Source organism: Fistularia commersonii, chromosome 4 (genome assembly GCF_037954325.1).
Source record: "Fistularia commersonii isolate RoL2024-O1a breed Wild chromosome 4, RoL_Fcom_v1.0, whole genome shotgun sequence".
Lineage (NCBI taxonomy): Eukaryota > Metazoa > Chordata > Actinopteri > Syngnathiformes > Fistulariidae > Fistularia > Fistularia commersonii.
Genome location: NC_141287.1, coordinates 8,708,249 through 8,734,899, shown reverse-complemented (window position 1 = coordinate 8,734,899; position 26,651 = coordinate 8,708,249). Strand labels below are relative to the sequence as shown.

At 38.7% G+C, this 26,651-nt stretch overlaps 2 protein-coding genes across 2 annotated transcripts in view; both read right to left on the bottom strand.

Moving 5' to 3' along the window:
* mgat4a (alpha-1,3-mannosyl-glycoprotein 4-beta-N-acetylglucosaminyltransferase A) overlaps positions 1-18,868 on the bottom strand; it is a 37,361-nt gene extending 18,493 nt beyond the window's left edge. Inside the window, exons 1-3 of the mRNA XM_086145117.1 lie at positions 17,928-18,868; positions 3,139-3,306; positions 2,327-2,467 (exon numbers count right to left, since the gene is read on the bottom strand). Coding sequence (XP_086001243.1) covers positions 2,327-2,467; positions 3,139-3,306; positions 17,928-18,021 — 403 coding nt within the window. The 5' untranslated portion in view covers positions 18,022-18,868. The remainder of the gene's footprint in view (positions 1-2,326; positions 2,468-3,138; positions 3,307-17,927) is intronic.
* A 3,151-nt stretch (positions 18,869-22,019) lies between these two features.
* On the bottom strand, positions 22,020-25,812 carry creg2 (cellular repressor of E1A-stimulated genes 2). The gene is made up of 4 exons (XM_086145109.1): positions 25,293-25,812; positions 24,281-24,450; positions 23,744-23,857; positions 22,020-23,025 (listed from the first exon to the last, which is right to left on the bottom strand). The coding sequence occupies exons 1-4, from the start codon at positions 25,701-25,703 to the stop codon at positions 22,884-22,886; spliced, it is 837 nt and encodes a 278-aa protein (XP_086001235.1). The 5' UTR covers positions 25,704-25,812; the 3' UTR covers positions 22,020-22,883.
* Between the last annotated feature and the right edge of the window lie 839 nt (positions 25,813-26,651).

Sequence of the window (26,651 nt, the reverse complement as noted above, 5' to 3'; positions counted from 1 at the left end):
TGTCATGAACAACCTTGTTGTGATTTGGTAGTATATAAACAAAATCTGACTTGACCTGACTTGACTGTCAGTAAAATAATCCATTCACTTGTAAAGTAAGCTGAAACACAAAGGCCGCAAAAAACAAGAATAGATTAGTTATTATTTGCTATGGTTTGATCATATTTTTATTGGTCATAAAAAAACACATGGTTAACAGTTACTTAGGAGTGGCTGCATCTATGAGTAACATGCCAAACTGGTATCATGGCACTAAGCGATGATGTGTATTCCCAGATATAAAATAGTTTTAGCATATTTTTAGACATATTTATAATGAACTTATTTTTTATTTCTTTATGGTCTTTCACAAGCCAATAATGTATTTGTTATCTTAACATCTGTTATCTCTCTCCATTGGTGGGTATGTTGGCGACAAACATTTTTCTCACTTCAAGGGCGCAATTTTTTCCTGTGGGCCTTTTTACATTTCACTCAGGTGTTACCAAATACTGTCATTAGTATGGAATACAAGTATGGAATACTGAGTGAAACTGCTCCACTTAAGAGTACCTGCTAATAGTAGTTATTATGAAATTGCCCCTCTGTTGGAATCCGAGATTGCCTCATCTTAAAGCTCACAGCCAGCAAAGAAATAAATCACAAGCCCACTTCAGTTCACTGTTGCAAGATCACTCAACAGAGGTGACAGAGAGAGCAACTTGTGGCCACAAAAAAATACCTCACACTCACAAACCAACACAAGTAATACTTTTATTCTGTAAGTAGCTGTTTTAGTATCTTGACAATTCTTTGGAAAAAGGAACACCTTACTGGGGTTTGAAACGTGGCTAAACCTAATCAAATCAAAGTCAAATAAGAACTCTGCTCTGAGGGAACAGGCAAATCTTTGGTGAGTGGTGTCACATGTTATGCTGAGATGTTGCCCCCTCAAGACAGCGTGACAACATATATGCATATTCATGTACTTTTAACCCATTTGCATTTACTCACAAGCCAAAGAAAAGCAGAGGGAGGAAGAGTAAATTTCAAGGACAGCTTTTTCAAGATTTTGGGACTTTTTTTTTCTCACTTTCCTTGATTTCCATAACCGGAAAATTGGTCAATCATTTTCCGGGTTTTCCCGGACACATGGGAAATCTGTCTTTCAGGGATTAAAAATAAATTCAAATATTTTGCTGTTAAGGAACTTGTGTCAAGTACATGAGATGGCATTTGGCAGCAGCATATGGTCTGTCCCATTCCGTTCCTCCTACTCACTGTTTTCTCATGCGCCACCATTCTGATTGTATTTGTAACCAGTTTAATCCGTAGCCCTGTTTGGTCTCTGTCCATTGATTATGGCCACTGGAAAAACTGACGCAAACTCAGAGAGGCTAATTTATCGTCGTGATTTGGTCCAGCACTGGCAGGCTAATCATGCCCCTTGCTGAGGAGAACAGTTTGCTTCCTTCTGCTCTACCAGCTCGGCTGCTGTTGTTTGTAAGACCGTTCTCTCATTTGAATAACTGAAAAATAAACTACATTAATTCAAAGTTTTTCTACAGAGTATCTTCTATGTTGCCAACTCACCAATTGTCACACTAACTTGCTATCCATTTCAGTGTCCATATTGATTGATAATAGTTCGTAGATAACTGTTCCCACAATACATTATTTACTTTCAAACTTAAGTTCAACATTCACTAAAACAGCCGCTCATAATATCCGGTAAATATTGCTTAACTGGACAACGTTTTCTGGAATGAGATATAGTACTTGGGTTCCTTGAATGTAGAATCTTTACTTTTGAGAGGAATGGGTTAGGTTGATAGGTTGATAACATCCAGAAATGAGCAATTTCAACCAAAATGATCACCAAACAATACTTGTACTGGCACAAAGAAAATGTTCCTTAAAAGCTGCTAATATCAAAGTAATTGAATTTAAGAAACATTACACTGACATTTTTAAAACAGACCAAAAGAGTCAAACATCAGATTTTTTAAAAGGTGCCTCCGACTAAAAAGCAACTCTTGCTCGCTACATTTTTCGTGTAACTTTTTCCCACATTCTCTAAGTAACCTGAGATTCATTTATATTCAATGATTATCTTCAACCATGTAACTCTTATTAAAAGAATTACATTGTTACGCTCAGTCCAGGGGGAAAATTATAACGTCAGAATCAGAATCAGAATACTTTATGATCCCCGATGTGACTTGTGGTCACATGATCTTTATTCTTGCTCAACACTTCCTTTTACAAATCCTGTTCAAAGAAAGCATCATAAATCAGCTCAGTTTAACAGAATATTCAAGAGTTTACGAATTTGTATGCTTCTCACCTCCTGTGCGGCCAAGAGCAACTTGCACAGCAGGTTGCAGGCTGCCCTCATTGTTGAGAAGGTGAGGCAGGTGGTGATAGATATTTGGAATCTGAAGAGATTTCCTGCTGGCAAGCTCCTTCAGTAGTTTCTGTGTCTCATCTGGAAACAAATGCAGAGGATCAAAAGTACCACATTATGACAAGTGTCACATTATAAACCAGCTTTTAGCATGTAATACTACCCAATGAACCCAAATGCTCTCTGGGAGATAAGCGATGCTGTTTAGTAAAGCACTCACTGGCAGTAGAACTCAGTCTACATATCTGACTTATGGCCGAGTGACCTTCCCAGTAAGACAACATGAATAGTGTGATAATACATATGGGATGTAAGATTAATTAAAAAGCAAAGTGCAAGCTTGTCAGTCAAGGAATGATAAGTAAGACTGAAAACTAAATCATAGGAGGCGTTCTACTCAGAAACACAATGTCATTTTGATAAGCAAACTTGATATAGATGCACCAAATGAACACAAAGACCTAAGACAAAAATACAATCTGAACATTTTGGCCAAGAAAGGGAAAACAAAAGTCTGATAATTTTACCAGCCTGATCAAAGGACCATTTTTGTAAATTACAGAAAAGATGACTTTACCAGGAACTTCTTTAAATTATTTTACTTCAGTTTTGAGGATTAAGTATCCCAGACACTGGTATAATTTTATGTCAGCAAACTTTTGTTTTTACTCTATCCATACTTCACATGTCACAGTTTTGAAAAATCAAAGATCAGATCAAGTTAAAGAGCCTAAGATGCAATGGTTGGTTACCAGAGAAGTTTGTGAGGGCGTCTTTGCTATTGTTAGTTTCAGCAATGGCTCTTCTGAACTGCTCAAGAATGTTGTTGAGCTCAGATGAGCGCTGTAGCGTCCTGTGCTCTGCCACGCGAAGGCGCTCTTTCAAGGCATGGAACTCCCGCTGGTATGCTACCAGCTTTTCTATAAGAAGAAAAGATAAGACAACTTGTTTCAACAAATGCTAACATTTTGTACATAAAGGTATTTCAGTTAACAATGACACCAATATCTTGATATGTTTTAACAATGTGAATTACTGAAGCCCATAATTATGCTGTAAGACTTGATGAACCAGTGGGGTGATGTGGTACTTGCTTTCTTGCAATTGTCCGCCAACCACTCTCACTGTGGTTAAACTCCATGCAGACTTGTACTGTTTACCTCTATACTGCATTAAGTGGGACTTTTAAATGACTTGATAGAATGATTTGTGAGGGGTTAGAAAATAGAGCACATTATTTCCTTTAGGGATTATTTGAGATCGTGGTCATTAGGGCAGTGGGGTGGCATGCAAGTACCATATCAAAACAGAGGCATGAAAAAAATGTAAAAAATAAATGAATAAAAATTAGTAATACTTGTACAGATGCATTGTTGCAAACTTGCTATATGATTTGAAAAGTCAAATTTAGGTTGAGATATAAGTCAGCATAACAATCTTGTTCAATTCTTTTTATCACTTAAATGGTGAAAAGTATAATATTTCAGTATTGTACCTCATTAATCTTTAACTTTCAGCTATTCCCTTCAGGGGTCACCAGAGCAAATCAAACCTCTCCATCTTTCCCAATTTTCTGTATCCTCTTCTCTCCCACCAACCACCTTCATATCCTCTTTCACTTAATTCACAAATCTTCTCTTTGGTCCTCCTCTAGACCTCCTGCCTGGCAATGCCAACCTCAGCAACCTTCTACCAATATATACACTATCCCAATTTTACCCCATTTATCAACCTGACTAAATTGAAAAAACTATATTAAAAATGTAGGGTAATATTAAATCCCTTTATCAGTAAAACCGAAAAGAGAATACGCCCAGAAATGTGTGTGACACATGCATGTCAGTGAAAGAGATCTTTAACAAGATCATTTCATAATAATACAAATGTCGCATGACAGACCTCAACCCCAGAGGTATTCTAAAGCTTAATGTTCCTTGTTGTTTTCCAGGTTTCTATTCAACTTCACAGGAATGGTTGGGAGTGGGAGTGGTCCTCACGGTCCTGGATACACTTTTTCAGTGAACTGGAGGGCAGCAGGGCAGCATGCTCAAAACACACGCGCACACACACACAGGCACACACACCCAAAATAAAAAATTGTGATTATATAGATATTTGGTGTTAATGGCTTTCCAATGATCTGGTCAGATCTCTTTTCATCTGACATCAAGCTGTAGTTGTTCTGCATATGCTACTACTTAGCCACATGTATAGTTCAGAAGAGGTAAGAAGGAAATGGGTAGCTTATTCCCTGGCTCAGGATCGGGAGGACCATCAGCTAGTCATCTGACCAGTAAGTCGCTGGATCTACTAGCTCAACATAATAACTTTCTGAATTACATTTTGCATTTATGAGTTAATAAGAGACCTGTGATTTACAGTACAAGACAATATAGGTGTGTATTTGTTTGTCAGGTGGGGTATCTTTTGGGTAGTCTCTGATCTTCCACAGCTGATATATTTGTGTGATCCTGACAGCTCATCAATAAAATATAGAAAATCTGACTCCCTTTATCTTCCCAACTGCTTTCTGCGTTCTCTCTGAAACATTGTCCACGGGTTGTCACAGGTTGCACAGAAGGATGATGTTCATCTTGAACTTTACCTTGACACTGGGACAGACGCTGTTATTCGGGTGCAATCTCATGAAAAAGGCAGCTTCAAACTAAGACCGACTTTCATCTTGGCAGCACTCCTTTGATTGCAGGACACTGGGCTTGTTGAAAAGAAACCCCACATGTACTTTCACTGCACGAACTGGCAACAAACACACACACGCACATGCACATGCATACGCGTATGTACGTACATACATACAAACACTGCACTGAAATTAATCAGATCTGCTTCCTGTCTGCTGTATTTTTTTCCTATACAAAACAAATCCATCTACAAATCTTAAAAAATCTGCAAAAACATTTTCGTCACAAAGCTGGTCGTATCAATTCAAGTAGAAAGCATAAAAGGGGAAAAGGAAAAACCCTCTGCTGCAATACAGCCACAGGCCTACTGCATGAGTACAGACTATGCATTAAACAATTACATCTATCTGAGGTCCAGAGCACATCTATACACTGCCAGTGAGCTGGCATCATTTTGTTTCCTTCCTCACATTTACAGCAATCCACTCTTTCTAACATGACATCATCCTTTCCTCCTCGTGATACTATTTCTCCAATTTCAGAATATAAAGTGCTACACACACCATCTAATCAACTGCTACATTTCCTGAAGTGCACTTTAAACTTATTTTTTCCTTTTACTCCTGATGTTCAGCGTTCTCACATCTGGGAATACAATGCCATATCTATCTTATTTGGTGATGTGATATGATGGGGTTGGGGTCAGATGAGTAAGGAACATTAAAAAATGATAAATCACATTATTGTGTCACTAGGAGAAGTTAAATCAAATTTATTGTGGACAAAAATGAAAAAAATGTGTGTGACACTTTGTCACCCCAGTAACAAATCAAGCATTGCTACTAGTTGTAATGATACATATTTAAAATTATGCATAGCAAAATTCTGTTTAAGTATAAATGTCATATCATTACACAGATCCAGTAAGTACACATCTTTCTACATTTGATGTAACACACCAGAGTAATGCATTTTGCTTCAAAAGTAGTCTTCTTCTTCACCTTTCGGCTATTCCCTTCAGGGATCGCCACAGCGAATCAACCTTCTCCATCTAACCCTATTCTCTGTATCCTCCTCTCTCACACCAACTACCTTCATATCCTCTTTCACTACATCCATAAATCTTCTCTTTGGTCTTCCTCAAGACCTCCTGCCTGGCAGCTCCAATTCTAGCATCCACCTGCCAATATATTCACTATTCCTCCTCTGTACATGACTGAACCATCAGTCTGGCTTCTCTGACCTTCTCCAAAACATCTAACATGTGCTGTTCCTCTGATAGACTCATTCCTGATCCTATCCATTTCCGTCAAACCCAGGGAGAATCTTAGCATCTTCTTCTCTGCAACCTCTAGCTCGGCCTCCTGGTTTTTCGTCATTTTCACTGCTTCTACGCCATACAGCATCACTGGTCTCACCCCTGTCTTGTACACCTTTCTTTTCATTCTGTCTGATCTGTCCTCTATTGCATAGTACCCCTGACGCTTTTCTCCACCTAAGTACCTGAAATTCTCCAACGTCTTGATCCCCACTCCCTGTAGCCTTACCATTCCACCCGGGTTCCTCTCATTCACACATATACCCTGTCTTGCTGCAACTAACCTTCATTTTGCTTCAAAGGTAGTCTATCCCCAAAATATGGCTACGTATATAATCATGAAATATATTCATTTATAAAACCAAAACCAAAACCAAAACATCAGTTGGCCAGTAATACATTTATACATGTTATCAGAACCATAAGTGTATAAAAGCAATAATCACATACCACTAGCTTTAACGTCACAATTTAGGAGAGAACAAGGACAAGCTTAGCTCTGACGGCATAGAAAGGAGTCCTGGCACTGAACTTCCCCTTCTGTGACCTTGACCTGACTCAACCGTTCTGATATGATGGGCTGTATAGCGTCGGCTTTTATGTAATGAGCTACTGCTATTCAACTTAAACTGTCATTGCAAATCACCTCCTGAGTTTTCATGCATATGTAATTGCCTTACCAATAAATGCATCTTTACAATGAAGCATGGCAACAATGGATACATGGAGCAAAATAATTAAAAGTAATCAGACAAGCAGCATTATGTGTAGTTGCCAGTGAAGTATTGGTTTACAGCACTCAAGAGATTGTTGATGTTACGGCCCAATACGGATCTTCCACATGTATATTACAATCGAATGTATGTTAAATTGAGCACATATTAAAGAAATATAAATATAAATTACCGTAAGCAAAACTATGGGTATTCAGAACATCTCTGACATACCTTTTGTGAGAATTCCTTGAAGAGAAGACTACCGCAGCTGCATCACAGCCTGTTTCTGTGGCCCAGCAGATGTCAATTTAATATGGTCTGAAAATCATATTTTGGTCAGGCCCTGGGGCTTAGTTACATTCTGACAAAATGATAATGACCCTTACATAGGCAATATTCATATTTCGTATGATATGCCAGTAATTTTTTGCATATAATTATGGAATGCAAAGATTGCACAAAAGCCAACCAATACTGTTTTGGTTTCTTTTTATTATTTCTAATTAAGGTGCTTATTGGTGCTCAAAAGTTATAGTTCTCATACGTAGGGGAATTCAATGGTTATATTCCAATTTTTAATGGTTATATTTCAATTTCTCCCCTCACATAGGATAAGTAGAGGCCTGTAAGTTTTTACTCATTACAGGAGGAGCCATAAACCTCGACTGTGATAGCTGCAGATACACATAGTAGATGCCAACAAGGTCAGATTCTCTAAAAAGGCACATAAAGATATATGGATGCTCCCTTGAGACGGGGGACATACCTACAACAACTGTCGCCACTAAACACTCATCCCAAGCAGAGTCAAGGTGAGTGCACTATAACACAGTTCACACTACCAGACCTCTGTTTGAGCATTTGTTAAGAGCTTGATACACTAATTAAATGTTTGCCATGTGAAGGAGGAGGGAGTTAGCATTTATTTAGTGCAACATTAAATTCATTCTGAGTTTGTCACCGAAGATCAAGTACCATAGGTTCTTGAGCTTCCTTCTTTAAATATCAATAGTTTAAAAAATAAAAGTGTGTACTGTATAATAACAATACAAAATAAAGTAAGATAAAGCATATTATTCTTCTGTCAGACACTGGCTGTATATTCACTAACCAAGCCCATGTGCAAATAACACCTGTTAAACAAATGTCTGGGGGAAAACAGTCTCTCTCACTAAAAGCTTAAAGGTGTGTGTGTAAAGAAAACAAATGTAGGAATATACTACTAGTAGAATAACACAGCCTTGGCACAGGAAAACCTGTAAAGCATACTTCGAAAATAAAGATCAAGTCATTCTGCATGACCCTTCATCCAGAGCATGTCTGCCTTGAGTCGACCTCCCTACAAAATGGCCTTCAAATGCAAAATGAGTCATTGGAAGGGAAAGAAAAAGCTGTTTTAGTTAGACAAATGTCATTATTTATTTAGAAAAAAAAAAACAAGAATTACATTTGTTATGAGGAAATGGCATTCCTAGATATTTTTGCAAATGTTTAGGACTCAAGAATCAAGAGACACTGTTTTGACAGGAATATTGGCACTGGAAGAATACTATAACCTTACTATTACCCAATTACCACTTTTTTTAGCAAGGGTTTCAATAGTACTGTGAGTATGGTGGATTACATGTTGGCAGAGGCCATGAATAAGAGGCTTAAAATACAAAAACACTAGTATTGTGGCAAGCAATATCTCCATCATCAGCCTTGATGCTCCCCCCACTCCCATTCTTGCTCTTTTAGTGGTATGCAGATTTGTACTCCAGCATCTTCAGCCAGTGCATTAGCGTCATGTTCTATAAACTAAAAGGTAGAAAATGTTTTCTAGGTGAAAGGAAGGCACTAAGCTCTATCCTGCAAATGAAAATTATGCTTTCACTTGAAAAATGCATCATTGTTGTGTTTCATCATGTGGTTGATAGTGACATACCACCCATGAAACACAGCTTTACAATACGATCATAGTATTTCTTTACATTTTGAAGAGTAATATTTTCACAAATGACAACCCTGGAGTGAACAGAAAACTAGGCAATTAAGTAGGTATTCAATTAAGTAATTTAATTTAGTAATTTAATTTGGAGATGAGCAGAAAAAGTAACATATATTAATTGGTAGCACATAGCATCACATCTACCAATGATGGCTCCTGATTTTTTGCAATCGGGGAAAATAAAAGCCATTGAGGCAGATGGTTCTTTCTGCCTCATTCACCAGTTACCTCTGGGAAAGGTTAAAAAATGTAATACTGTCCCATGTAAAAAGATCACTGCAGAAGCAGTAGCTGCTGGGGACTGTAATTCCAAGAAGCACTTCACAAAATCAAACCAACTCCTCTACTTTACAGCAATTGGTGGAAATTTAAATAACTGAGCCATCATTTGATTTATAGATTACAGATGAGCCATACAAATATGGGTTATTTGTTAATAACACAGATTACAGTATATGATATTATGTGAAGTAAAATATTTGAGAATATGTAAAAAGAAGTAGCTTTGTCTTACAGCCTCCTTGTCTGAAATTCAGGTCTGTTAAATCCTCAGACTATACTAAAAACGTGCTGTATTATGTTGCTGTTTATTACAGATGTGCCTCTACAAGCTCCACCTGCTACACATGACTAAGATGCACACACATGCAAAATCTGCTCATGCATTATGCATCTGTGAAGCCCCTCCAGTGGTGCACCTGCTAGCCATTTGGTTTGATACTGCAGCTGCTATGTGTACTGCAAAAAGTTTAAATAGGCTGTGTTTCTTAAATAGACCAGATGGTACAAAATGTGAGATTATACCAAATGGGGATGGTATTAACATGACCTATTCAATGTACACTGACAACTTTTGCCAACAATATTATCGACTTGGAAATTTATTTCATGAGGAATCATAGGATATGACACCTTAAATACATAAAATAATGGTTGTTCTACTGTAGTACCCCAGACAACTGATAATAGCAACTGATAATCCCTGAATGAAATCCCAGATTACCCCTGGTATCCCTTCAATTTCCAAGACAACACAGGGGGGACGATGTTTGTTTGCTTTTTTTTTTTGGAATGTCTAATGGGACAGCTGAAAAAGTGAGGCAAAACAGGACCAGGGCAAATATGTAGTCATTGAGTATATAACAGTATATCCCATGAACAGGAGTGTTACAAATTTATTACAAAACAATTAGTGTGAATGCAATTCAATTTTATACACAAAGTTCAATGATCACCTTTATAGTCTCAATATGGCCATGGTATGAAATTAGTTTTGACCGAGAAATGTAGAAGTTACAGCGAAGTATGTTCTTTACTGCCATGCAGCCCAGGCCTACTGCACTCAGTTACAAATCAGATTTCAACCTCTTTTCAACTGCACCCACTTAGCGGCTTTATCAGCAAAAATACGCTTAAGAAGTTTAATGACATAAATAGTTCAGGAGACTTCATGCTACATAGTCCTGGCTTATCAAGAGGCTAGATAAGTCTAACATGGCAAGTTAGCCAAACAGCTCAGTAGAAGTTCAAACGCCTACAGAAAAGAATAAACAGATTTGCAGGCTTGTTTTTTGGTTGGTTTTTCCGAGAAGCATTGCCAGTCTTTACTGAATGGTTAATGAAGAAACCATTTGTAAAACCACTGCTTTTCCTGTCAAGAAACGTTTCTAAAGGTATGTATTCTATGTAAATTCATTATAACGTCTCCTTTCATAACTCCATTGTATTGCTTTATCTGTGTTAATTTACAGTTAATAATGGTGGGGAGGCACCACCCAGTTCATGAGATCACAGCATCAACTTTAACACTAAAGAAGGGCCCATTATGTAATGTCACAGTTCATTGCCCCTCTCGCCAGTCCCTTAACCTCTGTGCTCAACAAACATTTATATTGAATTATATTCCTAAAAACAGTTGAGACCCTTGGGTATCTGTCACAGAGGACCAAAGGTTTGATTGTTTTCTACCATTAAAATATTTTGATAGCATAGATTTGAAAACTGTTATTGTTTTAAGCCAGTGAAATGCAAAGTATTTGCTGTTATGTTTTTTGTGACAAAAACCACAGCATGCAATGGAAACAAGTGAAAAGTTCTGCTACCCTGTTAAATAATTGTTACTTAAAACAGTGACTTATTCATAAGTAGGGTGATTAGAAAACCTGAAACAAACAGGAAAAAAGAGCATAGGTTTTATTTATACCAAAATTGCGATACATGGATAAACTAAATAGACTGGTAACTGGTTCCTGGCTTTTTCTTGAAACGACATAAAAACTTTAATGGCCCCTGCTTTTCTGGCAACCATCCAACTCAGTCCTTGTTTTGTTTCTAGATCATACTGTAGACATATTGTTTTCTTAACCTCCACCCACTCTCTTCCTCTAGTCTAATTTTACTTCCGAGAAAAAAAATAATCTCCACTTCGAATGATAAGCATAGGAATCAAGTGCGTCAAGGCTAAAAAACCTATTTCTATTACTTAAATGACATTTAGCCATTAGCTTGGTCTAATAAAATTATGTAATATTGAAATTAATTTTCCAAAAGTTGGGATTTGTAGAATTGATGCAGGTTACAGGTTCTCTTTTTGTACAAGCTGCAGTGATCGACATAGTTATGCATTATCATGTACAAGGGATATCAGTTCTGGTTTGTCACCCATTAAATGGCTCCGAACTAAATAACTTGATAAGATGACATGAGAGGCTTCCCCTTTTGTCTGGTCTAATTGCTGATCAGACCCCAGATAGTTGAGGTCCCAGGTCTTTACTCCAGTCTGCAGTTTGACATACAGACACTTAAGGTTTGTTAATAAGATTTGTCTGTAAATCAGTAGTCAGAGCTGATGTGTCTGCCCAGATAGTTTTACTTTTGATCCATCCTTCTGGTGTTTTTTTGCTAGTGCTCAGTTACACTGTATCTCTGAAATCTTATATACTGCACACTCCAGGTAACACACAGGAACTTGAAAAGTCATATTAGGATTTCATATTTTGGCATTGCTATTTTCAATGAATGAATGTGTCTGGGCTGAGCAGGGGAAAACTAAGCTTCCTAGTGAATCATATCATACAAATTACAATTGTTTAAAGTCATGTAATACTACTATAGTAATCACATTAGTACAAGTACATTTAGTTAAATCTGTCTAGAGGGCAGCTTCTTAATCAACTTTCACTATCACTGCTCCAAAAATGACAAGAAACAGGTAAACAGGGTCCCTATTTTTATTTCATAACAAGGATTAGTCCAGATACAATTGTACACCTACCGGTATTAGCAATTTGGTACAACACAATGTGGCCAATTATTCATTGCATACCTTAACATCCATCTGCCCCGCTGACACAATGTCCAGTGTTGAACCTGAGTCTACAGATCAACCCTTTTGGCATATTGATCTTTTAGGTTTACGAATGAAGCCTGCTTCTCCCCCTATTTTACCCAGGTCTTAACACAATACCACTGGTAATCTGCTGTTTCAGTATTTCAACAGCACATGAAGGACACATAAGACCTATTATGACAAAAGGAGGACTTGGTGGATGAATTGATGATGGTGGATCAATATCCTAAGGCCATTTCATCCTTCTAAAATAAATATTTAACAAGACTAAATACAGCCTTGTGTGATCAGTAAGGACTAAATACAAATAGGACTTCATTATAATTCATACTGTGAGAATGTCAATTTATTTCTGAGTACTTTGGAAGGTGGAGTCATTCTAGAATGTTCATAACCATCATGATATTTACAATTGACTGTAGCTCTGCAAATATATAGGCAAGTACCCGCATACACTACAATGATAAATCCTTTCCAAAGCGTCACACATGCATTCACATCTTATCACGGCTGTATGGTACGGAATACTGAGATATAACAAAGTGGTCAGAGTGCATGTCTGCAAAGAAAAAAAAAACATGTGAAGGCAATTCATTAATGCTATTTGTATTATATAAGGGCGCCCAGTTTCTTTTCTAACAGCTTGCAAATAATATACCCTGGGCATTATGACTTCAAATCTATATCATCATTATTTTAAACTTCTTCCCTATTTGCAATTAATGAATGTTAATTCAGTTATTCCAAATAAAATTTACTGTTAACAAATGACCTTTTGTCTATACTTTGTTCATTCCTTGCAGGAAATTGTTAGGTCTACTGCATTTAACCCATGAGTAGTGGAGAACCACTAAGCAGTGCCCAAGGAGCAGTCAGGGGTTTGATGTCTTATTCAAAAACACCTTAAGAGGCGCAGGAGGAGGTCGACAATCACGCAAGGTATTTTTCAGTTCTAAGACAGCCACTCCTACCACCTGAGCCACACAACCCTTTATGTCATTTGCAATTTGTGGACATGGCATTCTGCATTTAGCATATGCTGTTCAGGTGAAGATCTAATTGTTGGTTGAGGTGTTTGATCTCTGTGTTCATGCTGATTTGCTTTGAGAAAACAGAAAGAAAGAAAGAAAGAAAGAAAGAAAGAAAGACCACAGTTGTACATGCTACAGACGTTCAGCAGGTTGCTGTAACAAAGGTGCAGGTCTGCTGTGAAACCAGGTGTTGCTCGTGTCTGACTCAAATTATTTGTCAACAGAGGCAACTCTGCAGCCAGCAGTCATTTAAAGAGCTTTGTTATTTCTCAATGAATGTGACTTCACTTGACAAATCAAGCACACTGTAACCAATCAAAATGATAAGTGATACCCCTCTGCCATTCTGAAGTGAGACCAGAAGTTGCCCTTGAATGAGGACTAATAAAAAAGGTATTCAAGATGGGAATTGCACCAAATATTTCTTTGTTTTTTTCCCATTCATCCCAATTTAGTTATCTAAAAATAATTGTCTAGCCATAGTGACAGCGATGCTTTTCTAGATGGAATGCTCCTCTGTTTAACAAATTCATCTTTAGGGTGTATATAAACTTAGTCATATTCAAAAAAGGTGAAAAAGTCTTTCAAAGTAAAAGTATGGCATAACTATATGCATAAACTTTAATTTGCATGTTTGGGTTTGTACAGCAAACATGAAACCTGAGAGAAATAAGAAAAGCTAGAGCACAACAATCGCAATGTCTCCTTCCACTGTGGAGAAATTTGAGAATTTCCATGAAAGCCGGAGGAAAACAATGAATGAATGGATGAATGTATTATGATAAATAATTCGAACGGAAGCACAAGGGCTAAAGCAAAGATGATTCTTGAGTGCATAACAGTGGATTTTAGTAGTTCTTTCTCTGAATGGAACATGGTCTGACTGCGAGGACAGAATGCGGACATGAGAGACTAACTAAGCAGGATACAAATCATAAAAGGAAGCAAATCCCACTGTCTCAGTGCTTTGTCAGCAATCTCATCCTTTCCCCCATCATAGCCAACCTCAGGCTCTTCTCATGCTCTCTTGAAATTTTGCAGGCTCCTCTTTCTTCCAGGCCACTTGGGGTTTGTCTGGCACGCTGCCCTTTCTCATCTAGCACACAATAAATACATATATTTACACACACACACTGACAACTGGAATTAGTAAATGAAAAGCCTCAATGTGCGATGCGTATTGTCGCCCCATTTTAACTAATAAACATGTATCTGACCTACCACTCCCCTATCCTTCACAGCAATCACTTGTGCTATTTTTGGTCCATTGTGTTGGGAAAAATAATGTGATGACGGAACAAAACTATGTCTTCAAGCAGCTTGGAATGGAAAGTGATGGCCCAAGGACAGCAGGGAGGAAGTTGCATGGGTAAGACAGAAGCCTGGTTTGAGCTTGGTAAGCATCCTCACTACTGTCTTCAAACTAAAGGTGGAAATCATGTGAAGGAAACAGAATATTCAAAGTATCTACAGCATTTCTGAATAATGTGGTTAAAAACTGATTTGCTTTGTTGGAAAGTCATGTTCTACAATACTGGCTCACAAACTAACCTTATTATTCAAGGATCTACATTACACTGGGATAAAACAACAGAGACGCCGGAGTGGAGTCTCACTAGGGGATGGGTCAGACTGGCAGAGAAGCACACATTCTGGAGAGTCATTCAAAATGGAGTGTTTGTACAGCTGACAGACCCAGCTCTCATTCATAGTGGCCAAGTGACCAGGAGACAAGATGTCAGGCACAAGATGAAAAATTAGTCTTTGTACAAAGGTTCTCTTCAGTGTCACATCAAAACTACCCCTAAACCATGGTTTGGGTGTAGTGATTTCACATACAAAAATGTCACTCACTAGGTTTTCTGTGAGCAACCCAATAAATTGAACTTAAAATGTGCCCAATGTCTCTGCAACGGCCAACTTGAGAATGGAAGAAAATATATAGAAACGTTCAGTGAAATTTTATGTGGATCCAAGTTAATCAATAAAAATAACATTTTTGGAAATGTTATACCAGGGTACCACACACACAGGTCAAAGAGAAACAATTTACAGAAAGGTAAAACAATGGAATGCAGTGATGTAGGCTACGATACTCATGGGAAAAAAATCACAGAAGTGAAAGTGGATGTCCAAGAATTAGCAACCCTGTTCAGACCACAGGAAAATCAAGTTTGTTCCTTTAATTACATCAACAATGAACTCATTCCATATTCAAGGTAAAGTTCTGCTTTCAATGACTAATATATATGTGCTGGATTTTTAAGTCATCGTCATCAACAGCCTCAATGGTCGTACATATGTGCACTAAGCCAAGGCTTCTCTGTGGCTAACTGTTACTGACATTTTCTTTTTTGTATTGCACAGTGATGTGTGCCAAACAGACATACTAGATTCATCACGACTACATTCCTGATGAAGCTTTTTAAGAATTGTCGTTTTTTCTGTTTTATAGAAACGGGAGTATTATACTGGGACTAAACCAGCCTGTTCAACCCCTTGATCATAATGATCTTGTCTAACAAGATTCTGGTGGTTCTGGGTCATGAACATACAGCTCATTTATCCATTCTGTGTCCTCTGTTATGCGAATATCGCTGTCCAGCTCATTGAACAGGAGAGAGGAGTGTTTCTCCCTGCTGGGGTATTTTCAGGTGACAAGCACTAAAGGTTGTTCATCAAGTCTGTAGAAATGGCAGCAGAACTGTAAAATACTGGAAGCGCAGCAGCAGCTTACTCTATAAGCCTCCACAGGAAGCCTTCTTCAGTGCTCTTACACACATAAGCCAATCTGCTCAGAGACCAAAGTGTATTTGGCACTGAATTATTATCGATGATGATTTACACCAATTTTATCAATGGAACCATGCAGGAAAATGGTACAATAATTTTTGAGGTGATGATTATAAAAGTTCTTGCTGATTAGAAGTGATGATCACACTAAGATCTAAAACCATTACAGACGAAAATGTCAGTAGATATTAATAACAATAAAAAAGCGCTACACTGCCCTTTGGGCATTAAGTTATTTGCTTTGAAAATGTTCACTTTCCACCGAGTGAATTATTGTTCAAATGTATAGGTATACATTTTTACTCGCCACTACTGCTGCAGCTTATGACAACACATATGAGCCATCAAAGGAGCACCAGACAGCTTACAACCACAAAATGACTCAGTGATGAAGCACAATCTCTTATTATTGAATGGCCAGTGGCTTAATACAGCTGGTGAATAAATTTAATATACCAGAAAAAAGCTCAAAATATATGACCTATCGTTCTCTGTACAGAGTTACAATGCAACAAATTATGGGTCCATTAAACTCAAAAATAACTGACTTTCAGAAGAGCCAAGCCACTTAAGGACACAGTGTGGCATGACTCAAGACAATTTTTTTCTTCTTTTTGTGTCAGTTTCTTGTTGCATTTCAAAAGTAAGCAGTAGAGCCACCACAAGTCAAGTGCCCTCTCTAAGCTTATCAGGTAATCTTTATGTTAATAACACATTGTCTGGATGCACAGGCCAAAACACTCAAACTTTAAGTCAAGAGATCAATACTTGTTTGCTATGTGCCATGAAAAATCTCATTTCTTCAAGTGAACAAAAGAAAAAAAAATACTTGAAGCATTGATCAAATAATCAATCAAATCTAACAACAGAGATTTTACAGATTTTATGTCTGATACTAAGGTACAGAATCTAAAATATACAACAGATTGAGTCTGTATTAATTGTATGAATTGTATAACTTTAATTAAACTGGTTCGTCACAACAAGTGCAGCACTTCAAGGAAAGTGTGTCCTGACAATTTCCCATCTCACATACACTGGACTAGTCTTAAAGTCCTAAAGTCGTGGACACCATTTTTAATGTTAACTACTTCATAACACCGTAAAGCCTCACAACATCACAGCGTGAGCCTTTGCTCAGAATGTACCTGACGGATGCAATGATTAATACTGCTAAGTGAGCAAACTCCCAAAACATTCTCACACACATTGTATGCACCATAGTCAAGTAGGCACTCCAACCTGTCTTGATGCTGAATGCCAAGAGTCTCTTTGACAAGGTATAATGCAGGGCAAAGTTTGACAAGTTAAAAAAAATGTGGTTATTATTAGAATGATTTCTGGATATTGAGCTAATGAGAAAATGGGTATGAACAGTATGACGAGCTTCACTTGATCGTTGATAAAAGATTTGGAGATGCTCCACATGTGGCGAGGTATTTACGTCAGCGCCAACGCCATGTCCAACGACATGGAACAGAAACCGGTTCGTTCATACTCTTCACTTTTCGTTTAGATATCCCGTGTTTCGACTGATTCGCACCAACAAAGCAGTGCACCGAATGGCATGTTGCCCGATCGTGCCAAATCCAAACCTGCTTCTCTGCGACCAGTGCAATTTTGGCAATATCTACCCGTGTGGTACCAGGCCGCACAAGACTAAAAAGAAGCAAATCACACATTATATTTGCGTCTAACCTACCTTTGCCATTCTGCCAGGCAGTGTACCAGGACAAGCTGAGAAAAGACGTGAAGAAAATAATCGCAGTGGCCACAGTTCCATTTCTGAGCCTCATCTCATTTCAGCGATGCCTCCTTTCGGCTGAGTGTCGGGGAGCCTCCTTCTCGCTCTGCCTTTAGGCTGCCGATGGGGCGCGGAAGCTCGGGCATACGTAGGCGTCGAACGTTAAAAAGCCGTCTTCGTCACGGGGACCTGTGATCTCTCCTGGATAAACTTCACAACCTCGCCGTCCTCCGTGCTCCTAACTGCCTCCTCCTGAGCCGTTCCACGGCGATCGCTAACGGATAAATTGTCATCCGTGGCAATAAAAGTTTACATGATCGATAATGATAAAAAAAACAACCAGCTAGCTGTCAATATAAAGCATTTTGGTGGTTCTTCAAGCGTTTCCGCACTAGAAGTTAAAGATAACGGGCATGTCGAGCGCGGCGGTTCCGTTATATTAGGCTGCTCAGTCTCTCACAATATCCGGTGGTTGACTTATGCCGTCAATCAGACCGATTCCGTTACAACTGCCCAAAGACGGACGATATAAAGAGGGCGTTGCTAACTGGCATTTCCATTAAGGGGATTTCTTTCGTCATGTAGCCCGCAAAGTTTCACCAGTAATAGTACCCGCTCGACGTCCCGGCTATGGCAAAATGTGATAGCTTGCTAGTTAGCCACAAGCTAACAAATAGTTGAAACTCTGCGACGGATAAACCGCTATTCAAAACGCAAGCCCGCGGCAGAGGGATGAGACAATTTTCGTCGTGTTGCGCAAAACGTTTTTCGCGTTTTCGAACTCCCAGTTTCAGTCAAAAAACGCCTTACGAGGATTAACTACCCCATTCCACTCCCCAAACGACCGAGTATTTACCGTTAAGGATGCCTCTCTCGTTTAGTCGCTAACTAACCAGTTACGACCACCTGTCATTGGAGCCTGTGTCTGCAAGCCTTTTTCCGCCGGTGACTTTCAAAATAGACTAAATGATAGTTAGACATCTCTCACCTTCGTGCCTTTGAATATGCGTGTTGAACTGTATTATTTTTTCAAGGGGGGGCATATGAAATGATACGTAACAGTTGCTTTTTTAAATCCATTCGCTGTGTACATGGATATAGATAAGATGAAATAGTCAAGTTACAAATGATGAGGTTCCGAGATGGCGCAGTCTTTTCTTTTGAAAATATCGGGAAACCCTTGTGACCAAAAGCAAATTTGTTTTCCACTCCGCACCAGGGACCCTTCCCTCAAAAATAGAAAGCCCTCCGTCTTGTGGGCCTACACTGTCGATCCGGGGGGTTGCAGACTATCATTGGTCTTTTCAGAAATATTAGCTCGGCCAACCATCAAATAAGCCTTTGGACATGTTCAGTGGACATCATTTAGAGAACAATCTGAAAAAAATGAGTCGTTTTCCACAGATTTTTTTGGCCATATAAACTCCCCTGTATGTTGAAAAAAACTATCTTTTCTGTTTGTGTAAGACTGATGATGGTATCATCAGAAAGTATAAGCAAGTCAGAACAATTTTGAAAAAGGAAAATATAATAATCTCCACAGATTTGAGCAATTGTATTTACTTTCCCGCAGTTAATGCACTGTTTCATGTCTTAAAGAGTTGAATTTATTTCATTGAAAAAAGGATCACATGGACAGTACTTGTAAGGGAGGTGGTGGGTTTAGCATTTGTTCTGAGACTGTTCCTGTTTTTCAATGCGAAATGGCCCTCAGATGCATAGTCCTGTGCTGACTTTTACGAGACCTGTAAAGTACAGCAAAGTTGATTAGCCCTGAATGGTTTATTGTGAGCTGCCCGGACAAAAGATGAGGAAATTAAAACATCTCCATCTGCACTTGGGATTCAATTTCTAGATTCTCGATGAAAGTCCCAGCTGGTTATCTAATTTGAGGAGCTAATTTGGTGTGGGTGGATTGGCCTTCTCTGTGCTCATGCTTGGTGCATGCAAGGGATTTGGTTTTGTGAGAATTATGCATCCCTAAGTATAGCTTGGCGTATTGATCTGCAACGGTCCTCTGTCAGTCCAGGCAACATCCTCTCTTTGCTTTCCTGTTCTGTATCTGCCATGATACCAGTACAAATTATTTATCTAGTCACAAATCTTATCGGGGCAACCACACATGATTTTATTTTTTCTTGTGAAGTTGTTACACCTCTTACGTGAGAGGCTTCTCCAGTTCCACTTGATTGTCAGGAGTTTCCCCAAAATGTATACCTTTGTTCACACAATGACCCCAACATTAACGCAGCAACCCCATTCAACCTAGTTTCTGCAAAACAACTCACTCATTTACACAACGAGGTGGCTCAAACTGGGCCAATGCCCAACCCTGATTCTCACAGTTACAGAAGTGTCTCAAGGATAAAACATTTTCAAGAGAAATAAAACAAGTGCAGTTGCCATGATAAGATTTGACAACAATTAACCATGACCGGAATTACCGAAAACCTTCACAGACATTGTCTAGCCATTGTCAAAGACTCCAATAGAAAATAACAATATACGTTCAGTGTGGACATAAGGATTTATTTGGTCCCCAAAACATACTCAAGGTTAGGTTACCTCAAGCTTCCAGTCACCCAAAACACTTGACAAGTGCAGCCAATGTTAGCATCAAATGCTTGCTACAGCCATGTAAATGGCATTGAAACCACATCTGCCAATGTGTTTCAGAAAAACTAATGGACTCAGGGAGGAAGAGGGGTTATTGAGGATCAGTTCGATATTCATTCTGAGACCTTTCTCATTTTGCTGTTGTCATTCTTAATATCAATTTTAAAAATGAAGTAAAATTTTTAAATACTCAGCAGATGATCATTCCTCATCCTCTGTTAACTTTGTTACAGTTCTTGTGACTCTCTCTTGCAGGGTATCTGACCAAGTAGAAAACGTAATAAAACGAGTTTTTGAAAATATCTCTCATTTGTTAGTGAAAGTCACTTAGACGCATCAATATGAGGACATATTTAAGTAAAAATGAAGCCTTTATTTTAGTTTCATGCATGCATGTTACCAGTTGCTCCTTTGTGAAATATTACATTATATTAGAGCTGGTGTTACATATATTTAACAACTTATATCCATGCAGTAGTTTCACTACAGCCACTATCAATCCAAGTACTGTAAATCTGCATCCAATGCTACTGTTCAATTCCTTCAAAAAAACAACAAAGACTTTAGCACACCTTGTGACAATACCCAGGTTAATGTAAATGTAGTGTTTAAATCAGCTTCCTACAATAACTCAATTACACATTGTGCCATCAAGATATTTATCAATTTTTTCCAGCTTTTGCTCACTCACGCATGCTTGATCTTGACATGGCGGCAGTAGTAAGTTCGGAGTTTGACTAACCAGGGCCATGAACCACTTAAAAGTTGTACAATTCTGGCATCTTGTGGAGAAAAATAAGCATAACATGTAGTCGCCTCAAAGGGTCATAACTTACAAATACGTTTATAGACAAATCGAAATTTTGTGGAATTATTTTCTGGGGTGTTTTGGAATGGAACTAAGGAATGATAACAATAGTCTTGTCAAACTCTAACATCTGGATCATTTTGGATCCATGCCCATATGCTAACTTAATTTACCAGCTTCATAAAATTATGTTGACAAGTTTGTAAATTTGTAATTACTATGCGTCATTAGGGAAGTCCTCTGGGTTGCCACTTGCCAGACAGTCATCATGTGAACACTTTCAACAGGAAATGGGAAGTCTGATTTTGACATGTGTTCTGGACTGGGTTAAAACCGGATGTAACTGTCATTTCCCTTGTTTTCAAAAATCTTCACTTCAGGGATTTTTGACATTGCCTGTTACATCAGTGTACCACCATTTTTTTCAAGGGCTTTCGGAAAAAATATTATTTCATTTCTAGATTTCAATTCACACTAAACACAATTTAAAACCCCTACTCAATTGAACTTGATGAGATTTTATTTGGGTTACTTTCATAAAAATAACTGTATCATAAATTTGCCATCTTTAATTCTCCACATAATAGTGCTGACTTGACATACAAAAAACATACAAAATAACTGAGTGTGTTTAAGTCATTTAATTTTCAAACAGCACACACATTCCATACAAATCATCAAAACAATTTAAGTAACTTAAGTCCAAACGCAACATCATCCATGCCAGCTGTGATGTGTGTGACTACTAGGTTTCATTGGATTATTGTTTTTTATTACATTCATAGTGTGGGTCTTTGTGGTGATCTTAACGGACAGGCATCACATTGATGCTAATGGAGATTTGGCTTGTCTGTGCCAGAGTGGTTACTGATCTGAAATGGTTCAGTCTCCTCTGGTTGTGAGATCGGTGAAGTTTCTTTCTTACAAATCTGCATTTCCACATATAGAATTAAGCTTTCACAACTTTGACCCTACAATAATACTTTAAATAAAGCATCTGACATGCCTGAAACACTTGTGCAAAAATACTGAATTGTTGGCCAAGCCTTAGAGGTAATGATATGCTGAGAAAATCACATATTGACATTTTAAATATTATCTATTTTTGTCAAGACCCCAAGACCAGCCAAATATGTACTCTTATGTTCCTAGTGTGATTTTTTATCCCCTGTAGATCCAACATTGCATGATAGCAGTATTGTGTTTTCACTTGTTTGTAAAGCTCTGCACTATGGGTAAAGTGCCCCTGAACTGATGCATCAGAAGTTTGTACCATTGGTTCAATTTCCTTTTTTTTGTCAATTCAATAGGCTGCGGTGAAAAAGTAGGTATGAAGAATGTTCATTTTCACAGTTTATAATAGTAAAGATGTCAGAGGTTTGCTTATTTCTCTCAAAAGTTTTATAGATTCCCCCCACCACGGAGAGACATCTTTGGAAAGAGTGGGCTACCTTTTTTCAGGCTGACATGATGCAGGGGTAAAAACATTCTCAGAAAGGTGTAGCTTTATAGTATTCCTCAAGTGGAACGACCGATATGCCTCCAAACCAGTCCTGCAGCCAAACCTGAATCAACTCTAACTTCATGAAGAACCACTTGTGTCCCACTGGCCACTTTGTCATCACAGGGTGCCTAGAAAATAAAAGCAATATGTAAATACTGCATGTTCGCAGGAATATACTGGACTGATCAGTCAGTAGTTATCAAATCTGTGGTAGTTTTCCTTCCCCCGTAGTAATAAGACAATGTACAGATGAACAAAACAACATTAATTTAACAGGCTCTTATTCTATCCAACTACCACAGTGAATGAAACTAATTCAAACGTGTTGACACTGGGAATTGAGTTCTGCCTGTGACTTTTTTTTAATCAAATAAATAAATGCTCAAAAATAGACCATATTAAAGCTGTATGCAAGCATTCACCATCAACTGGAATGTGATGGCAGAAAAGTAAGCAGTGTGTTTTAAAGTGTGTGTATTTCTAAAAGACACAAAACATTGCTCTGTCAAGAAATTTGACAGCGAAGGCTAGGAAGACAATTTATTAGTTGCACCACAGATCATCAAGGATCTGCAAATGCTACTATTCTAACGACATAAAATTCCAACATCAAGGATCCTCCAAAATAGGGTTATGCAATTCGTCCAGACCTGAAAGATTGCTCCACGAAATCCTCATAACTGAGAAATGTGCATCAAATAGGCTCAAAGCACGTAAACCATCTGTCTAGTCATCACACACGGATAAAGTCTCTTGAGAATGATTAACGACCAATACTGCATATGCTATAAATTTTGGTGGTGTTTTCCACTTGTGCTTATTCATGTCGCCCATGAGCTCAGGTACCTTGAGAACATTGCCTCCTTGGCGAACGCGATCTCCTCGGGAGGCACCTCCACCATTTTGCCAGTTAGTGTGAGTCGAGCGCATCTGGGATCCTCTGGATCGTACAGCATCTGTCTAAAAAAACATTGACGATTGCGCTTCAGACATCATCACACCAGAAGTCAAGCCATTTTTTAACACAAGGTGTGCTAATTTGATTTAGTTAAGCTTCAAACACGAGCATGCCTAAGTACAGTGAGGTAAAAAAGTGTTTAGTCAGCCACCAATTGTGGTAGTTCTTTCACTTAAAAAGATGATAGAGGCCTGTAATTTTCATCATAGGTACACTTCAAGTATGAGAGACAGAGTGCAAAACAAAAAAAATCCAGAAAATCACATTGTCTGATTTTTAAAGAATTTATTCCCCAGTCATGTTGGAAAATAAGTATTGAAAATGTAGTCTTTAAAGATGAAGCTAATAATTGCTACATGTCTCCAAACATGTTTTACAAATGTAAAAAAAAAAAAAAAAACACCCACCAAAACATTCATTCTCACCTGCAGAACTCCCCCTCAGCCTCTGAGAATGTGAGAGAAGCATAGGGATTCATTTTCAGATTTTCCACGCTACTGTCCATTGGAGTCACATAGAAGTAGATGATCCCAGTACTGTTGTCCAGCGGTCCATCACTTACTGAGAAGATGTTCCCAAATGGGAGATCTTTGATCTACAGAGGCAAAAGAAGATACCATCTCTATTTCCATTTCACTTTAGTGAATAGTAATGAATAACTTATAATTACCACTGATGTCTTTTCCTAAACTTATAAAACACAGCACTGACATTGATTGGCTCCCGATACTTGTAGCTATCGACAGTCTAGTTAGTGCTTTGCATGACAGCACTGTGTGAATGCATCAGTGTGTGTAAAGTACTTGGAATCACAAGGTGTTGAAAGTAGTAAAGTAACAGTAGTGTATCCGTGATTAACATTCCCAACTCTCCTCAAGTCAAAAATGTGACTCAATTGAAAGATTAATTTTAATTATTTTGCCCACGTATTAATAGGGGGAAGTTAAAAAATGCGTTTCTGCTTCCATTTGTGCTCTGACAGTGGCTTGACAAGACATTTTCTGAAATGTCTGAAATTCTTTGGAATAGCCTGCTTTTCCAAAAGAGAACCATCAAGACATTAATTGACAATATTGTTATCCTCTTTAAAATACCGAATTCCTTGAAAATATTTGCAAGATGGCTCTAAAATCGTCAAATCAAGAATATATGCCACTGACAACCGTGTTATAGTTATCTAAAGACTTGGCGAGAAAGAAGACAACCACACTGTACAGGATATCAAATTTCAAATGACCTTCGGTCCATCTGACTGTCCAGCCAGCAAAGGTCTCAGTCAAACTATCCACTCAGGATAAAGAATAATAAGAATAAGAATGAACAATATGAATAAAGATGAATAAAGGGGTCACTGCGTTTGAATGCTGTTCGGACCTGATCAGACAGAGACCCCTGAACTTCTAGCGCTTCCCCCGTCATCGTACTCACGAGTGTTACCTTATCTTGGGTGGAAATGGTTGCCAGGTAGCCCCAGTCGCTCTCATGGGCGATGTATCTGGCGGTCCGGGCGGACTCCTGGTGGGGAGGTGGGGAGCCACCGGCGGACTTCACTTTCTCCAGCCGATACGAAAACAGACGAGAGGAAAGCTGCGCCACATTTTCACCCTGCGGCTTGTCTAAGTCTTCGGGTCTCTCCGCGCTCTCACCGAGGACACTGGAGGACGGATATACTTGCTTCCATAACCCCGCGCCGTCCGCCAGCAACGCCGGGGCGACTTCCTCTGACAAGTCGGCGTCGTCCACATCGTTGGAGGAGACGACCCAGGACACCGAGCTCCTCAAGGTGTAGCTTCGACATAAACACGGGACGTTGGCAACGACGGCCAGGAAGAAGCAAAGGTATCTCATCTCCCTCGAAGAATGGCCACCTCGGGCCCTAACGATACCCCTGGACTCGGAGGGAACACTTTCTCGCCTTTACCTTTTACCCCATTACGTATCAGTGCTTACATGTCATTGGTAGTTTTGCAACCAGGGCAGGCCTATAGCGCCCCCATGTGGTGGCTCGCGGGACTGCACTTTACAAAACACTTGCATACAATTTAATTATTAAATTGTATGTAAGTGCTTGGAGGACTGAGAACCTTCACAGACACTAGAATTGTATGAAAAATCGTTATAACCAACAGAAAAACAAACAAAAAATTAGGAAAAACTAGAATTATGGAAAAATGTCGGGCTGTCAAAGTCACAATTTTCACAACTGAGGTGTGTCTATCATATTAACCTCAGTTGTTTTGAAGGAAGCTATTTAACCTTGATGAGGCAATTTTGATACATTTCTCTTTTCCCAGAGAAAATCGTGACTTTGACAGCCTGACATTTTTTCTTGACTCGAATTTTTCCCAATTTGTTGTTTGTTTTTCTCTTAGTTATAAGGATTATTCATACAATCCAAGTGTCTGTGAAGGTTCTCAGTCCTCCAAGGCTTTGGAGGACCAAGCCATTGGAGCAAACGAGGGCCCACAGGCCACATCTGGCCCGTTGGTCTTTCTAATCCTGCCCGCCAAAGATTGGTACAGAAATTATACTTGATGTGAATGATAGTATCAACGAATATAGGCGCTCAAACAGGAGATTATTTCATTTTTGGAGCTACTTGAGAACACTTGAGACTTTTCCTGGGCCGAATGACACAGATTGGCTATGTGATTTAGCCTTTACTGTGGAGTCACATCTTATTGAAGTCACATCTTATCATTGCAACTGGGCTGGATAGTTGCTAAAGGAAAATTCACCTCTCATCCAACAGGCCTCTGTTCAAAATTGGAGAAGCCTCACGGCTTGACTACCACT

Coding starts and splice junctions, on each gene's coding strand:
- creg2 (XM_086145109.1), bottom strand. CDS start 25,703: ATGAGATACCTTTGCTTCTTCCTGGCCGTCGTTGCCAACGTCCCGTGT. Junction 23,858..24,280: donor GCTGAGGGGGAGTTCTGCAG/GTGAGAATGAAT, acceptor ATGTTTTTTTAG/ACAGATGCTGTACGATCCAG. Junction 23,026..23,743: donor AAGGAGGCAATGTTCTCAAG/GTACCTGAGCTC, acceptor TTTATTTTCTAG/GCACCCTGTGATGACAAAGT.